At 42.4% G+C, this 18,805-nt stretch overlaps 1 protein-coding gene across 2 annotated transcripts in view; it reads right to left on the reverse strand.

Moving 5' to 3' along the window:
- The window catches only part of Myom1 (myomesin 1), a 120,239-nt gene that overhangs the window by 62,236 nt on the left and 39,198 nt on the right, over positions 1 to 18,805 (reverse strand). For both annotated transcript variants that reach the window (XM_048435904.3, XM_048435911.3), the window contains exons 11-14: positions 12,727 to 12,868; positions 9,533 to 9,732; positions 7,103 to 7,159; positions 2,391 to 2,515 (exon numbers count right to left, since the gene is read on the reverse strand). In XM_048435904.3, coding sequence (XP_048291861.2) covers positions 2,391 to 2,515; positions 7,103 to 7,159; positions 9,533 to 9,732; positions 12,727 to 12,868 — 524 coding nt within the window. The remainder of the gene's footprint in view (positions 1 to 2,390; positions 2,516 to 7,102; positions 7,160 to 9,532; positions 9,733 to 12,726; positions 12,869 to 18,805) is intronic.

The raw sequence follows: 18,805 nt of genomic DNA on the forward strand, positions 1-18,805 counted from the left end.
TTCAAAAAACCAGACTCTTGGAAGATTTCTAGTCTTTGTTACATGGGAAAGAAGTCATAAACTTATTGTTTACAATTTCCTGCAGATAAAAAAGAAGCAAGACATCGACCTCAGGAACATCAGACAAATGTTCACCATCAAAAATATTAATAATGGAAAACCACAGACAATAACGTGTTAAGCCAATGTAATTTTTTTTCTTTTCTTTTCTTTTCTTTTCTTTTCTTTTCTTTTCTTTCTTTCTTTCTTTGTTTTGTTTTTGTTTTGTGACAGGGTTTCTCTGTGAAACCATCCTGGCTGTCTTGGAACTCACTCTGTAGACCAGGCTAGCCTTGAAACACAGAGATCTGCCTGTTTCTGCCTCCCAAGTGCTTGGATTAAAGGTGTGGACTACTACCTTCTGGCACTCTAGTGTAATTCTTAAGATCCACAAGTTTGAAATAAATAAAAAGCTATTAAGATATTTGCATACTTTACTAGTGAGAAGGCTCAGTTAGAAAGGCAACTGCCACCAAGCCTAACTACCTAATTTTGATCCTGAGACCCACATGGAAAAAGGAGAAAATCAACGTTCATAGTTTGACGTCTGGCACATGTGCTGCCATGGGCATACTGCGTACGTGTGTGTGTGTGTGTGTGTGTGTGTGTGTGTGTGTGTGTGTGTATACACAAAAGGCATCTCTATATAAATTGCATATTCAGAGATCCACATATACTTGGGTTAGTCAACACTCTGTGGTGGAGTGGGCAGGGTCTCATGGGTACTCATTAGCTTATGGTTGACATTTATGAAATAAAAATGACGTTTTATTCAGTGCAGTATCCACTGATAAGGCCCCTCTGTTCCTACAAACAATTGCTCAACTGTCCTCCTGTAAGCAACTAGTGAAACCCACTGATTACCAAAAACTCAAACAACAATAATAAAACCTCCAAAAAACAAAATTAGACAAGAAAGTAGAAGGGGGAAAAATGGAGGGTCAGCAGGAGAAGAAAGGGAAAAGAGAAAGTATGAGCTACACAAAAATGCTGTAATGGAAATCATTATTATTCATAATCAGTATATGTTAATACACTTCTGAAGTCTGTATACTGGCCAAGCCTGGTGGCACAAGCCTGCAATCATAGCCACTTAGGGGGCAGCGATAAGATCTCAAAAGTGGGAAGTCTGTCAGAGCAGTGGTCTTCTGTGTATGAACCCTGGGTTCAGTCCCAGCACTTAAACACACAATCTCTGCACTCTGTTTTTACATTGTCACCTAATGTGTACATGTCTCCATAAACCTATAATCCTCAGAAATGGATCCTCCCACAGTAACTGTAATTCTGTAACAGTTATTCTGAAATTGAATAATCAGAAGAATAATCCAGATGAAAGGGGAAAATTGAATTACTAATATTTTATAAAAAGAAACTTTTTATGTAATTTTGCAAAGATGAAATTTAAAACATAAGCACTAACCTCATTTTTGTTAACAATAGCACATTACTCTGAATAAACACACAAATGTTTTTACGGATCAGACGAAAACACCATCTCAATCAAATCCTGATCTCATTTTTGTGGCAGTGGGCATTGAAGCAAGGGTATCACAAATCCTAGGCAGGTGCTTGATCAACAGGGGACTGGGAGCTTCATGTTAAACAAATTCTTAAATATCCTTTCAGAAGCCATGATCTTGGGAAGGAGGACTTCTTACCATGCTGTCTGGCTTCTCACCTGTTTCTGTGCTGGCAGCAGAACCACTGCCTTCAGTAATATCCTGGCCAGCTCTTCATACTTTCGTACGAGCTGTTCACAAATGCTCACCGACCCCTTTGGATACGGCTACACAACTGGCTCCCGCTCACCCTCACCCAGCTCATTTCACTATATGCTGTCCTCTAACGCTCTGATCACAGCTTGATTATAAGACATGCGGGGGAAAGAATTCTCAAGCACCTCAGACTGCTTCGTCACCCAGTCCCAATCTATTGTGTACGACGATACAGCTTCACAGTGGTGTGTGGAGCCTTATTGTCTTCACCTTGCCCTCCTGTTTGGAAGTCGTACAACTTCTCTATTCCTCTTGCCCGCTACCCTCATGTTTCATCGTCCTGACAGAAGGACGAGCAGACAGACAGCCATCACTAGAGCTGTTCCATCACAAGAGAGATGGGGGCTGCTCTAGAAAAGACCGCCATACAGGCAATCTATAGCGCAGAAATATGAGTGAGTCTCAAGGCACCATGATGAAGTTCTATGTGTTATTTATATTTTCAACAGAGATAGTTCTTAATCTATAAGAATTTAAAGAGTTTAGTTATTCCTGCTGCTGCCCTACTGTAATTACTCCACTGTTATTAGACATTAATAGGAGGTAGCACAGGTAATAATGCTGAGGTCTTACCTTTTCCACAAAATACATAATGCCCTCGTGACCACGCTGGCCAGGGGGTTTCCAGCTCAGCACTACGTAGCTCCGGGTGGCCTCAGTGACCGACAGGTCTGTGGGGGGGCCAGGAATGACACCCTCTGAAAAACAAGGTAAAATGAGGTGTACATATTCAGGGGAGCTGGAGATACATGGAGAGCCACAAATGCCTATCTCTTCCTTGCTCCACAGTGTAAAGAAACCTTATCTCCAATAAAAAAAAACATAATAATAGTAATAATAATAATAAATCATTCATTCATTTGGCTATTCAGATGCCACTGTGCAGAGCATACAGACAGACCAAGGGAACCTGGGACTGGACTTTTCTTTATATGATTTATAGCTAAACTCATAAAGAGAGAAACTGAACCGTGCAAAGAAGTGTATGTTTGGTTCCAAAGTACACAAAGGAAAAGCTAATATCTAGAGTGGGCCACGAGGTCGTGGGGTTGATTTCTGTGTCAAGGTCACAAGTGTAGGAGTCGCATGGTATCCTCTGGACCTACCTCACAATTATGACGTCTTCATTAGAAAATGTCTTCCCTGCCTTCTTCTTCCTTCATTCCCTCCTTCCATCCTCTCTACAACAGCAGAATTCCCTGCCACTTTGAAAAGATTTGTTTCCTCAAAAAAATGCTCAAAGACATTTCTACAAATTTAAAAATAGCCAGCATCTGGGAAGGCTGTGGGGTAAAGGGAACACTCCTGCATTGCTGGTGGAAGTGCAAGCTAGTACAGCACCTTTGGATGTCGGTGTGATGATTTCTCAGAAAATTAGGCAAAAACCTTCCTCAAAACCCAGTTATACCACTTTTGGGTATATATCCAAAGGATGCTCAATCGTGCCACAAGGACATGTGCTCAACTATGTTCACAGCAGCTTTGTTTGTCATAGCCAGAGCCTGGAAACAACTTAAATGCCCCTTGACTGAAGAATGGATAAGGAAAATGTGGTACATTTACACAATGGAGTACTACACAGCAGAAAAAAATAACATCTTGAATTTTGCAGGCAAATGGATGGAGCTAGAAAACATCTATTGAGTGAGGTAACCCAGACCCAGAAAGACAATTATCATATGTACTCACTCATAAGTAATTTTTAAACATAAAGCAAAGAAAACCAGCCTACAAATCACAATCCCAGAGAACCTAGACAACAATGGGGACCCTAAGAGAGACATACATAGATCTAAACTACATAGGAAGTAGAAAAAGACAAGATCTCCTGAGTAAATTGGGAGCATGGGGACCTTGGGAGAGGGTTGAAAGCGAAGGGAGAGGCAGGGAGGGGAGCAGAGAAAAATGTAGAGCTCAATAAAAATCAATAAAATTTTTAAAAAAGAAAAAATCCAGCATCAAACAATATAAACTCAAAATACCTGGTATTAATTAAAATAGAAAATAGTGTGTACAGAAAGCAAGAAAATAAAGTCTACATTGGGGGAAGAATCATTAGTAACAAACCCAGAAATGCCACAGGTGACAGAATTAGTATCACCTGTGATAATTCGGAGACAAGGACATGGAAGTGGCTACAAACATACACCATGGTTATATACATTCCACATGGTCAAGAGTGTGAAGCCTGAGGGGACACGGCACCACAGAGCCGAGAAACAATTTCAGTGGCCTCAGTGGCACATAACTGAAACTCCTAAAGTAGAGGAGAGAGAAAGGAATTATTAAAAATAAAGAATAACAGTGAAACCTGTTCAGAACAGAGGACAGATATAAACCCACAGACCCGAGAAGCACAATATTTAGGAAGAAACCCACTGATGCACATCATAATCAAAATTCTAAAATCAGTGATAAAGAGAATATCACAGAAGCAAGCAGAGAAAAAAACGTACTGCAGACCCAGAGACAAAAATCACAGTGACAATAGCTACAGTATAATAGTTACAGTACAGATCTACAGCACAAGGAACTAAGCTCTCTCTCTCCCTCTCCCCTCCCTCCCACCCTCATCCTCCATTAGATGGTGGGATGCCAAGCCCCTTTGTGATACTGCCAGTCTTGTCAGGGAAGGGACATGCGGAAGAATTCATTGACATTTAATTGATTAAAATGAGGAGAATGCAGCTATTACATTTCTTAAATAATCTAATTGTTACATAAATGCAGGCAACTATGAAAACCATAGATTGTCTCATGGATGGTGGCTATTTCCTTAAGAAGTTAGGTTGTCTTTATTCCATAGTGACCCCAAGTGATTTTGATATTTCATTCATCTATCCACAGAACACTGATTTAAAGTGTTTTTACAGAAACAGAGAAACACCCTGTCACTAAAAGAAACTACATGATTATTTGTTAGCGGCCAGAATAGCTACAGTGTTCTGGGGACGAAGGCTACCTTCTGTGGCCGGCTGTCAGAAACTGGTTTTGGCCAATTTAATATTTGAGGATCTAAACATCAATTTAATCTAGCGATTTATATCAAGTAATTATGCTTCCATGGAATGAAAACTCAAACTTCTCAAGCCATTTCCTTCTCAAATGGCATTGTTAAGACCACATACGTGCCACCAGGAAAGAGGACAGAATCTGTGGCACCTCCCGAGGTAAGGGTTAACGTCAGTGTTGATTCTCAGTGAGAATGAACCGCGTCTCTGAGGCCGCTAACACTCTGCAGCTCTTTGTGGGAAATTAAATTATGAAGCTGCTCTTGGATTCATTCATTTCCAACAAACCAACTCAAGAAAAATATCTACATTTCTAGGACTTTTGCCAGAGCTTTAAGTTTTAAGTTAAAATGTGCAAAGACTTGTTTTCTCCTACAGGACTCACTGTTTCTGAGCTGGAGCATCACAGTATGGCACATGTTCTAGAAAGGTTTCCCCGGGACCAGTTCCAGTGCTTTGTGTTCAGTGTCGTTACCCTGTGTAACATTCTTAGCAACAAGCGCTGTTCTCACCAGCTCTTCTGACTTCTTCGGCGAACTGCCACTTTCATTACTTTCAGTGTTTCATTGATCTTTACTCTGGCTATTTCTAACGCACTGGGATAAGTTTTAAAATCTTACTGTCTGGCCCATGTAAGTATTTTAAGGAGCTGCAAAACCTCCATCCACTCCTGTTACCCAAGTCCTCCCTGATCCATGGCTCCTCGTGCCGTTGTTACTGCCTCTCAACTGGACTAGTTCTTCAAAGTACTGACTGAAAACTGTTAAACTAGAATTCTATAGTCAGTGAAGATCTGGACAAGAAGGAAGGGAAACAAAGACCTTTTCACACAAACCAAAGGTGAAAAAATTGCTAAGCAGAAAATCTGCACTAACAGAAAGGTTCATTTGAAAGAAAGACTGATAACCCAAGTAAAACCGGCATATGCTTTTCCACACATTGAAGAACTCAACATTGCTAAATATAATCTGAGTTTCAGCATCTTTGCAAAAATTGATAAGTTGATTTAAATTGACATGAAAAGACGAAGAATTCCAATAGTTAAACAGCTCTGGAAACCATGACACAAGATGAGAGGGCTCAGACGCCCTGCCTTATACTGTAGGTCAGACTTATGAACAAAGGAAGGCCATAAAAGCAACAGTAGCCATGAGACTATGATACTGATGTAGAGAAAACAAAGCTGGCTGGTAGGGATTCCAGAAGTAGATGCACAGGAGTGAAGTCAGTGGAATCTGACTGTGGTGCTGAGGCAAATTTCACTGGTAAAGATCCCCATTTCAATAGACAGTTCAAGACACTGACGGCCACATGCAAGTCCCAGTAATGATGGGTCCTCCATACAATCTAGAAACAGTAACCCGAAATACACTTGGTAAAACAGAAGAGCAAATGCCTTAACATTTCTAGGGGAAAAAAGAAAGGCAAAACCCTCAGATCTAACAACAAATGCCAACTGACACAGCAGTGAGACATGAAGTGATGTTTGGTGTTAGGAGAGTACACGTCAAAAAGACAGAGCCATCACAACAAGACTGCTAGAAGGGCTACCTGAGAAGGACTGGGGACCAGTGGTCTCCCTGGGAATTCTCACATGGTGCTGATGGGAGTGTACAGTGGATCAATCATCTCGGTAGAAACAGCAGCTCCTGTGAAAATGGAACTCACGCCTAGCAGAGAGCCATCTATTCCACCCTTGAGGGTGTGCCCTAGAGACGTGAAATGCACACATCTACACAAGCACATCTGGCTTACAGAAACTTTAAAGGGCACCTACACGAACAATAAATTACAAAATAAGTCTGCTAATGAAAGGAAACAAAAATGAGTATGGCCCTATCTATATAAAGTGTGGACAACACAAACTGTAATGTCAGAAAGCAGGCCAGAGATGACCTGGAGACTTGGGAGGGTCTTAGAAATGATGGGCATGTTTGCTGCTTTGCTCACAGCAATGATATCACATGTGCATACACATAAAGCTTAGCAAATTGTACATTAACACATGCACAGTTCATCATATGACAACTGCACCATACTATGTCTTTTTAGATGAAATGTGACTATAGCTCAGGGGGTAAAGTATGTTCTTGGCCTGCACAAGGCCCTGGGCTCAATCCCCAGTCCCGCCACCCCCACACACGATTCTTTGATATGTTATTTCAGCTGCCCTCTCTTTCCAAAGCTTCACAAACAATCATATGTATTTACAAGCAAAGCTAAATTGCACACCAAAGCATCAGTCGCGGCCTCTGGAGCAGCCAGAGTTTTTACCTGTAGGTTCCTCTTCCGTGACAATGATCTGCCCAGTCCAGGGTGCTGAAGGCCGACCTAGAGAGGGCGAGCATAAAAGCCGCACGTTCATGGATGTGCTTCTGACTCTAGGTTCTAGTTCTCTTACATGTCTTCCTATGTACTTTTGCCAACATGCATAAGATACCATGGGAACCCAGCCCTTGCCAGAACCGAGAGTCTCCCTGGACTGAGTTGAATTTTCTGCAGTTCTACTTACACAATATAAGTGAGTAACCTGTGTTCATGTAACTGCTCAGTACATAGCCCCCTCCCCCAAACCATAGGCTTCCCATGCCTTCTTCAGAGACAGCACGTTTGGGAGAAACACACTGAGGACAGTCATAACACTGTAGTTCTCTGTCTGGTATCACTAAGGTCAGGTGAGACAAGAGGCACATTAGGCACGAGAGCGGAATGGGGGCAAAGCTTTCCTAGTATACTTTGAAAAGCGCTGTCTATGGGACACGAGTAAGGAAGATGGAAGAGAAAGGTATAATGTACACAACTCTGTCCTTTGGCCTGTACAGCATGGAAAAGAGAACAGTGGGTGGGAGCGATGGCCCTGCAGGTAAAGGTGCTGCTGCCAAGACTGAGGACGTGAGTTCCATAACCAGGACCACCACAGGAGAAGGAGACAACCAACTTCTAGTAATTGGTTGTCCTCTGACTTCCACACGAGCACTGTGGCATACATGCCCTCCCACACGCAAATATACCCATATAAATAGATAGGTATGATTGATTGATAGATGGTAGATAGGTAGATAGATAGATAGATAGATAGATAGATAGATAGATAGATAGATAGATAGATAGATAGATAGATGGATAGATGAACAGACAGACAGTTTAGGAAAGAAAGGAGTAGAAGAAAGTGTGAGATGGAATTGACTAATTTAACAGGGAAGGGAGCCTGAATGTGACGCGAGTTTCCTTGGAATTTTGTGGCGACACTAAAAGTAACTGAAGTAAAGAATAAAACTGCAAATGAAGAGTGAACCTGTTGCAGGAGATAGCTTTATCTCCTCCTCCCTGGGAATCTGACAGCGTCCGGAAACTCTAGAGTACAACTGGCAAATAATACCACTGGCGTGTCTGTGAGTATCCTCTGTGCGCTTGCCCTCAGTTAAGAGCTGCTGGTCCGTGAGTATCCTCCGTGCATTTGCCCTCGGCTAACAGCTGCTGGTCCGTGAGTATCCTCCGTGCATTTGCCCTCGGCTAACAGCTGCTGGCCTACTGTGTGACGAGGACTACTGGGACAGAATAAAATCTACTCTCTAGGAATTCTTAGGACATCATTTTATGGCCCCTTGTTTAGGGATGCCATACAGGTTCCCACTGAAGGCATAGTTTACATACCTGACTTTGATATTCAGGCTCAGAAGATAACTATATGAAATGATTATTTTTAAGATCTTTTAGATTATATCTTAATTGTGTGTACGCGCAGATGCACGCACTTGCACAAGTCTGTGTATGTGTGTGTATGGGTGCATGTGTGTGCATATAAGCCACAGAGTACATATGCAGGTCAAAGGACAATCACAGGAGTTAGCACCCTCCTTTCATCACGTAGGCCCCCGGGCACTGAACTCAGACAATCAGGCTTGGCAGCAGGTGCCTTTACCTGCTGGATCATCTTGACAGTTCAAGATTATTTTATATTACCTAAATGGAACCCCAAATTTGGGTCAGATGTAAATTTGTATTTTAATCAACATGGAGGATTGGATAGTAATTGCTTGGACAAAGACTTCAAGGTAAAGAAATTCACTTTGGCTGGGTGATGGTGGTGCAGGCCTTTAATCTCAGCACTCGGGAGGCAGAGGCAGGTGGACCTCTGTGAGTCTGAGGCCAGCCTGGTCTACAGAGAGAGTTCCAGGACAGGATCCAAAGCTACACAGAGAAACCCTGTCTCGAAAAACCAAAAGAAAAAAGAAAAAGAAAGGAAGGAAGGAAGGAAGGAAGGAAGGAAGGAGGGAAGGAAGGAAGGAAGGAATAAAGAAAAGAAGGAAGGAACAAAGGAAGAAAGAAAGAAATTTACTTTGAATCAGAAATGCAATTATATTTGGAATACACTAATAATGTGAATAAAAATGATCTTTGGGCTTTTGTTCCCATATTTTATTCCATCCCTAAAGTTTAGAACAAACTGTCAAGATACACTTTTCTGAGTAATTTTTCTAAAGATAAAATAAAATGAGATTTTTTTAAAAACTCAGAAAATGAATCAAAAGCAAATATTTTTTATGTTCTTGGACTCACCGGAACCACAGGAGTTTCTGATCACCAATAGATATTTTACTCTTGCCGCCCTCTAGTGGACAGATGAGGAATTACTTGCAGTGACACCTATCGCAGTATTTTTTAAAGGCACGGGGAAGATGCAGAGAAATGAAGAGGGCTTACTTTTAAGTCTAGCCTTCTCAGCTGGATCCAGAGCAGCCACGGGCTCAGAAACTCGAGATGGCAGGCCTATTCCAGTTTTATTCACAGCTCGGACGCGGAATATGTAGGAACGACCTTCTATCAAGCCGGTGACTGGAAAGCGAGCGAACTTCACAGGTGTGTCATTGCACTGAGACCAGCTATCTGTGCCCACCTCACACCTGAGGGAAAGAGGAATCAACAGGTTACGCTGAGTATGGCTAAGAGCAAAGGCCCAAGGCACACCTTCACCTGTCACCTCAGCTCGTCCCTGTGTCAAAACCTGCAACACCTGCATGGCTTATTGGGGCTAGACTTCAGCCACTCAAGACAATCCCACTCACGTTCAATGTGTCCTTCAAGTTGTTCCTTCAAACATTCCAAGTATGTGTGTGTGTGTGTGTGTGTGAGAGAGAGAGAGAGAGAGAGAGAGAGAGAGAGAGAGAGAGAGAGAGAGAGCGAGAGAGAGAGAGAATGTGGGGTACGGGAATCCACCTTTACTCGCTAAGACATCTCACCAGCCAGCAATTTATCTTTTTTAGCCTGAAGAACGAAGCCTCAGACCTTTCCTGAACGAGCAGCTGGGGGGAGGGCCTTGTGTGTTGTGAAGAGGAGTCAGAGTGGGGTAAGAAAAACGTGTGTATCCAGAATCTTTCTGTTGTATTTTTAATGCGTATGGGTGTTTTGCCTGCATGTATGTCCGTGCACCTCTTATGCGCCTGGTGCCTGCCAAGGACAGAAGATCGTGTTAGATCCCTTGTAACCGGAGTTGAAGACAGTTGTGAACTGCCATGTGGGTGCTGGGACTCGAACCTGGGTCCTCTGGAAGAGTAGCCAGTGCTTTAACCACAGAGCCACCCCTCCAGAATCTTTATAGAGTCTTAGGGAGATCCCTCACTCATCCCCTGCTAACACTTTTAATTTCACAGGTAGTGATTATTTTTGGCTTCTTTAGGCATTTTCGTTTAAAAGCAGAATTATTTTTGGACAAGTTGGAACCTAAAAAGATAACCGTGCAGCTGGGAATGGTGGTGACCATCTGTGAGCCTGGCATTTGGGAACCTGAGGTGGAAGGACCATGACCTTGAAGCCAGTCTAGGGTATACAGGGGAACTGTCTCCAAAACCTAAACCAACCAAGCAGAACAGAACAGGAAACTATACTGCAGTTTGGGAAACAGCGCTGTTTTCTTCCTTGATGATCACTGTTCTGTGTGGGCGCAAGGGTCGGAAGGTTGCTGTAATCTATTGCTTCTTTTCTTTCTCCATCCTCTGTTCTCTCTCTATGGTCTTGCTATGTAACCCAAGTTGGTTTTGAACTCATGACCCTCACTCCTCTACCTTCTATGTGCTTGGCCTGCATGCCATGTCCAGCCACGCTTGATTCTTTAGCGATGAGGCTGCTAATGAAGCAACTTGGTTCCCAATGACAGAGGCAGGGGACTGCTCAGGAGACAATAGGAGGCTACCAACCCAATCAGCTCAGCATTAGAGACTCAGTGTTGGAGTAAATTGTACAGTTTTTATGATAATGCGATTGCTTGTTTTTCACAATTAGTACACAAGGCTTTTAGTTTGAAATATGTCCCCTATATGACACTAGTTCAAAATGCACAACTTTCGAATAGTTCTCAGGGGAGGACACTTCCAGGAGAAATCAATATAAAACATGGCGTGGAGGGTCTTCCCTTCCTCACTTTCATTTTACATTCTTCGATAGGGATAACGTCGATCATTTTCTTCAACATCACATAAAGTCTTCTCAAGCATATTTGCAGCTCATGCCTTCCGTCCACCTTCCCACACCTCTGCTTTACAGAGTGTCTAGAGCTGCTCGCGGGGTGGCGCAAAGCTGAGGGGCTGCAGCAGTCTTCCTAGACCTATCTGCCAAGCTTCTGTCTGGACTCTCCCACCTCCCTGTTCAGACACTGCCATGGTGGCATTAGCGCATGCCTCTTAACCTTCATTTGTGCAGGAGAAAAGGTGAAGGGTATCTTTTCTAGAAGCTTCTATAGCATGTTGGAGCAGAGAGAGCACTGACCTACAGTTGAGCTAATAGTGGAATTCTAGCGCTGGGTTTCCTACTCATGTGACCTTCAGCAACATAATGTTTCCTTGTGGCATGTGGCTTCAGCCAGCCCTTTGTTTCTTACTTGTAATAAGAGCAGGCCTGTCTAGGATGGCTATGGGTTAGTGATAGCAAGGCCTGCTTGGGTTGATTATGGGTTAGTGATAAACACATGCAGTGTTTAGAACAGTATCAGAGCAGAGAGTAAATATTGAACAATGTGCACTGATTGTCTCCAATCTTCCATAAAATTTGCAGACCCATTGGCTATTTGTCGAAGACAGCAAAGCAGAACTGACAGTAAGAACAGAACTTATGCAAACCTCCAAATTCATCAGAAGTAGGCGGAGCTTCCATCCCACTTCATGTCTACAGTTAAATGTAAGGACTTATCACAAACACCTCTCTGGGAGGCACTGAGCACAGTGGGCACACTTTCATTTACTGTTACAAGTAGAAGGTTTATACACTGACGTAGATCATCTGTCTTGAATTGTTTCCACGGACAAAAGCAAAAGGAATTGGGGTAACTATCAGAAGAGAAACTGAGTCAGAGACTCACATACTTGGGCCAATAATCTAAATTTGTTGCTTGTTTTACCCAAATCTAGTGGATATGAATATGTAAAATCCTAAGTACAGAAGACTGCAATCAACAAGGACTCATAGGTAAGAATGTAGCCTAACACTATGAATTTTTGTTATTATTTCTTATATAATATGGATAATTGAAACCACATTGTATGGTATAAGGAATTCATTTGTGCTCCTAAAGTCAGTACTCTTAAATAACTGCCATATTAGAAATATGGAAGTTAAGTATATTGAATGTCAGTTACGTATTTCTACATTGGCCTCTGTTATTAGGTTTACAAAGTCATTACATTCTTGCCAAGTTAGTGACATGCGCTGGTTGCCAAATTCAAAGAATTTATGTAAATAAGTAGGTACTAATATGTAAGTATGTTTATATATGTATTAAACATATATGGAGAAAGAAAGGGAGAGGAGGTGAAAACCAGAGAAGAGAAAGCTTTCACTTAGAAATAATGGGAAAAATCAAGAACACATCTGTACATCCACAGACTGATATTAGGCCAAGCACTAACTTATCAATAAAGTATCCAAGGATAGGGCTCCCTCCATCCACAGCCGGCTGCTTCCAAGAGATTATGATGTAATCTTTGTTAGCATCCAAAGGCACCACATCCAAGGGTGCTGCTGGGGCTCCTTCAATCTCTGCATCAGCATCTGTGGAGACAGAGGGATCCTGTTAATCACTCACTCGGGCTCTGCCGGCTTGGCAGAGTGAGGTCATAGTGCACACATTTCCTACAGAACATAGCTACAGATTTGGCTTCACAGAGCAAACTTCAAATCTTACAATTTGTTTGTCAATATAACGAGGTGTGATTTTCCCTTTTGTTAGGAAATAAAAAGGGCTCTGAAAAGAATCTGTGGGTTTTGTCTCCTTGCCCTTGCTTCCCAAAGTTGTTGCAGAATATCTTTAAAGTGCATTTGAGCGTATCTGTGAGTGTGTTTCCAGGACCATTAGATCATGACAGCTCTGGCCCGATCAGAGGTTTAACCCAGTGCTGGTTTAACAGCTGATGGCTGGTGAGTAGGGGACTACGGAAGGAGGAAACTGGCCGGACGAAGCAGGTCAGTGGGACACGCGTTTAAAGGGTATCTAACACTTGCCCTGGCTCCTTTTTGCCACCACCCCCTCTGTCAAGCTGACAGTTGAGCAGGTCTGTTCCTCCCAGTCTGCCACCCAAGTGTCTCACCATGGGGCCTTGGAATCTGGTGCCAGCCTACCATGGGCTGAAGCTTCTGATACTGTCAACTAAACTAAATCCTGTACCAGAACCTGGCAGATAGCAGGCCAAGAACAAAAAATAAACAAACAAAAGTCAACACACATAGTGACTATTCCCAAACTGAGGGTACTCAGGAAAAGAACTCCGACAACACCCACATTTGAGTTCAGTAGAAGCCTGCGAGAGCACAGGAAACAGGAAATCGACTATGTATGAAGTAAGCGCTCGGACTGTGAGCCCTTCCCTAACTCCCGAGCCACAGTTAATTAATGGATCAGAAGGAAATGAAATAAAATATATCATCAGTAGCCCTTTAAGTGAGAATAATTAAAGACCCCGATAGCCCCGGGGGAGGGATCCATACTGCCAGTTCTTCTGAGCATATGAACAGCATTTTCATAGACAGAATTAGTTAGGACAGCCTGGGACACATGGGAGCCTCTTACCCAGGAGAAAACTCTTTTCCTATGATCTATACTTCTGCAACTCTCGTGAGTTACAAAGGTATTTTATATAACAGCGTAAACACTCGCAGACTTCTAGTTTTAATGCTACTAAGTTTGCATTACTTGTGAAGAGCTGAGATCACTTGGATTTTGGACATTCTTTTTCGTGTCCCATAAACCATCAGGGCATGTTCTCTGGGCAAATGTCTCCTGCAGACATGCGTGCTAAAGGAAAAGGACACTAATAAATCACGGCCAAGGCTGAACTTAGAATCCTTGCATGCTATGCAACAGGAAGCAAGTGCTTTCCTGGGAGCACGTCTCTCTCCTCACCAGCTTTGGGGGTGGGGGGGACAGTGATGCTGCTGACCAGGAAGAGCAGGGCAAGAGCACAAGTGATGCTGCTGCCGACGCGGGTACGTGCGGGTACCAGAAGAGGCGCCTTTCTAGAGGGGCGGCTGCCCACAGCACAGACGCATCCTGTGCTAAAGACCTATGATTCCACGCACTGATGGAGAAATCCCCATGTTGACAGAGTGGAGTCTAGTTAGCTGAACAGTCACTGGATTTGGCGTGTGATACAAAACAGGGCACACTGTAACCGACCAAGGAAGACAGGAGGTGTCCAGAGAGCCAGGGCTCAGCATTTGTATAACACAGTTTACAAGATACCATTGGGGGCGGGCTTGATGAGGCATTCACTCATTCACTCATTCACTCATTCATCCACTCTTGGCCACCTCTGGACACAGCTCCATCTGCTGACCCTGAGGAAACACTTCCCAGAAAATTCTGCCTCAGTGATACTGGTCACTTCTTAATCATAGCTGATTCTCTAGTCCCAGGTGACCAGCATCTGCTGTCCCAGAAAAGCAAAGGTTTCACCATAGTGGTCCTTAGTTCAAATAGCATTAGCACAACCACTAATTTGACTGTGTTTGTGGAATGGGGGAGGGGCCTCTGGGGATTTTTCTTTATAAACAATCAACTCTTCCTGTATTATCTTAGACTTTTACTAATCTTGGATGTAGGTATTGTGTCAAAGTTGTTTGCCCTAAGTTCATTTAATATTCTCCTAGGTGCTTGTCCTGGCTAGTTTTATGTCAACTTGATATAAGGTGGAGTCATTTGGGGAGAGGGACTCTCAGTTGAGAAAATGCCTACACTAGATTGGCTAGATTGGCCAGAAGGTAAGTCTGTCATGCATTCTTCTAATGAGTGATTGAAAGGGGGGGCCCCACCCCCCACTCATTGCGAGTGGTGCTCTTCCTGGGCTGGTGGTTTGGGTTCTTTAAGAAAGCAGTGTGTGGTGTGTTGATGAGAGAGAGAGAGAGAGAGAGAGAGAGAGAGAGAGAGAGCAGGCAAAGCAAGCCATGAAGAGCAAGCCAGTTCAAGAAGCATTTCTCTATACCTCTGCATCAGCTCCTCCCTTCATGTTCCTGCCTCAGCTTCCCTCAGCGATGGAATTATAAATTGAAAGACAAAATAAACTCTATGTCCCTTTTGGTCATGGTGTTTCATCACAGCAATAGAAACCCTACCTAAGACAGTACTAAACACAAAAGTTAAAAATAAAAGTTAAAAATAAGTATTGCTCTTGTTCTCACACCGCGGGGAGCCAAGTATGCTGGGAATGTCAGCCACACAAATGTGGAGTGCTCTCACATGAGTCTGGTTCGCAGCAGCTGCCACTGCACTGATGTGAAGACAGTGCCCACTCAACCAGCATTTACCTCTTCCAAGCTTCTGACTTTCTCTCTCCTAACCTCCAAATAGCTGAACTTTTTGTAGGCTGACAAACTGGGTCAATATCAGATTAGCCTGCTACTTGTCACAGTTTGGCCTCAGACATAGGCAAATAATAACCTTTTTCAAAACATTATCTTGTTGTTTATATTTATTATAAAGGTAGCACAGAACTATAAAATAAATGATAATCAAGAAGTTTAAAATCTCCTTTAACTCTGTAACTCAAAATAATGACTACTGACATATTGGCTTAAGCCTTTCTAGATTTGTTTTATTTTTATATTTATAAACAAAAAGATTTTTTTGAGATGTGTTTCGACATGTAGTTTAGGCTGGCCTTGAACTCAAAATCCTCCTGCCTTGGTTTGCTGAGTGCTAGGATTATAGACACGTGACAGCACATCTAACAAAAACCATAATGATTATTACTACTTGTGGTTCAGGCTTGGAACTCACTATGTAGCCCAGGCTGGCCTTAGAACTCACTATGTAGCCCAGGCTGGCCTCGAACTCATGATGCTCCTCCTGCTTCACCTCTCTTGTTCAAGGATTACAGTCATGTGTGACCACACTTGGCTAAATATGATCATTTTTAAATAACTTGGGTCATGGTCTTCATGAAATATGCTTCTTTTCCGTGATATATTTCAATAAGTATAGATATACATCATTAGTTTTCATCGCTATGTAGCATTTCATTGTTTACATGGAGCATGAACTTTATTTATTCATATATACTTATGCCTCCTTATTAAAATATACATATGGAAAGACATTTTATTTTACTGTTCTCATATTGGTGAACATCTGGATTTCTCCAGTTTTCTGTAACATTTGTCTTCACCTTTGTCCACTTGGTCCTGGAACTGGAGAAGATGAACTGTGCTTTAAATACATGGTTGCAAAACACCCTCAGAAACTCTGAAGCAATTCAAAGTCATAGGAGAGCTGTTTTTATTATGTGTACTGTGCTGTATGTATGTATGTATGGGTGTGTACATGTGTGTATGTGGGTAGGCATGCATATGTGCACACATGTATGTAGACCAGAATTCAAAGAGTGGTGTCTTAATTGCTCTACGCCTGCTTTTGGAGACAGTGTCTCACTAAACCAGGAGTCTGTGGAGCCAGCAAGACTGGCTGGGGTCAATCTGTCTCTAACACTAGTCTCAGAGGTCCATCTGCCTCTGCCCCAGCCCTATGCCCTTCAAAGCTTAGGTTATAGATGTATGCTGCTGTGCCTGCCTTTTACTGGGTGCTGGGGGCTTAATGTTTATTCAGCAGTCACTGAGCTATTTTCCCAGCCACATAAGGGAGTTTTAAAATCTTGTTATCTTTTAAGTATGGTAGGTAAAGCATCACCTGTCTGTAATTTAGAATGCTTCAGTTACTAAGAACATTTTTTCCATGTACTTGCTTGTTCTTTGCAATGCTTCCTTTATGATATTTCTATCTTGTCCTCTATAATTTTATTTTTTCTCTTCCTCTCTCTCTCTGTGCTTGTGTAGGGGAGGGATTAAGGTGGAGGAGAGTATGTAACAACTGTTGACACTATTTCTGATGACAGCATAGCTGGCTCTTCTCTTTTTATTGTTTTATAACATCTATATTTTTATGATATACATATTATCTGTGTAATAAAAACCTGTCCAAATATGCTCAGCTCCTCAACGTTTCTATAAAATATGGTGTTTTACATACTGACCGTGCTGATATAGAAGCTACCTTTTAGTAGGATCACACACCACCATGGGAAAAGTTTAAAAACACATAAAATATCATTTGAAATGCTTTGCAGTTCTGAAAAAGATCATATGGATGTGTCATATAATCCAACAATTCAACACGTGGGTATATATTGAAGAGAAATGAAAAAACTGTCCCATAAATATGAACATGAATGTAGATAGTGCTGCCACCCTTAAAACAACCAACAGTAGAGACGGTCCTGTTGCTTATCAACTGGTGGACATACAGACAGCATGAAGCACATCTACATACTGGATACTGATCGAGCAACAGAAGGAATGAGCTACTTTATGTATTATGATATGATGACATAAGGGAACCTCAAAATGCTGAGTGGAGGAAGCCTGACTCAGAAGAACACTGATATCCTGAAAGAAAATTTGTAGACATGGAAATAAATTGTGGCTGCAAAGCCACGACTGGGCATGAGAGTGGTTCAGGGAAACTCGGAGCGACCGAAATGTTAGAGAAGGAAGTCATGGGTGACGACTGCTGAACTCTGGAAATGTATTCACTGACATTCATGTGCACAGCTAGTGTGGCAGAGCTTTGTGCGTTTATACCTGAACCCTAAAATACATCATTTCAAATAATAAAGGACAAAACCAAGTGGCAGAGTGCTTGCTCCGCACATACAAGCCCAGGCCTGAGCCTCGCAACAGGGCAGTAGTAGTAGTAGTAGTAATATAAAAAATACACTTTTCTAAAAGTTGTCAACTTTACAGTATAATTGCAGAAATCTTCCTTTTTTAATTCGTTTCCAATTATCTTACTCAATCCTTTTGTATTAACGTCTGATAAATTATAATATCTTTCCATTTCCTTAATTTGTGGGTTATGAAAACTGGTGTGTGGAATTTAAATGTTGGCCCCTGCTCTGCATCTGGAGTCAGTCATGTGATGTCTCATCCAAATCTGGCAGAGACACAGTGTAGGTGGGGCATGGGAAATGCAGAACCAGACCAGGCCAGGGTTCCCAGACAAGGCCACCAAGGATTTCATTTCTGCTTTGTTGCTGGTCTGCATAACTGGAGACATTCTCCAGTCGGTAGGGATGAGACATGCAGAGGGAAGAGAAGCCTCTGCACATTCAGTCATTATCTAGCCAAGCTGACCCTGATTGTTCGGCTAACCTAACTTCTGAATGAGTCCCAGCGAGCCTGTTTCCATAGCAACCTTTACGAAGGCCACCTCTTCCATTCCCTCAGCAATACCTGACTTTACCCACAACGCTTCTGTGGAGAAGATACTCTGACATGTTTCCCAGCTGTTGCAGATGTTCATACATCTTTTATCAGTTGCTGGTTGGTGACCGAATTTAATGATCACTTGTCATTGTTCAACATGGATATGGTACAGAGTATTGAGTGTCCCCAGTAGTCATTCTCTCCGCTTCTGTTTGGTGTTACGACCACTAAGTGCTG

This window comes from Myodes glareolus, chromosome 27, assembly GCF_982192425.1.
Source record: "Myodes glareolus chromosome 27, mMyoGla1.1, whole genome shotgun sequence".
Classification (NCBI taxonomy): Eukaryota; Metazoa; Chordata; class Mammalia; order Rodentia; family Cricetidae; genus Myodes; species Myodes glareolus.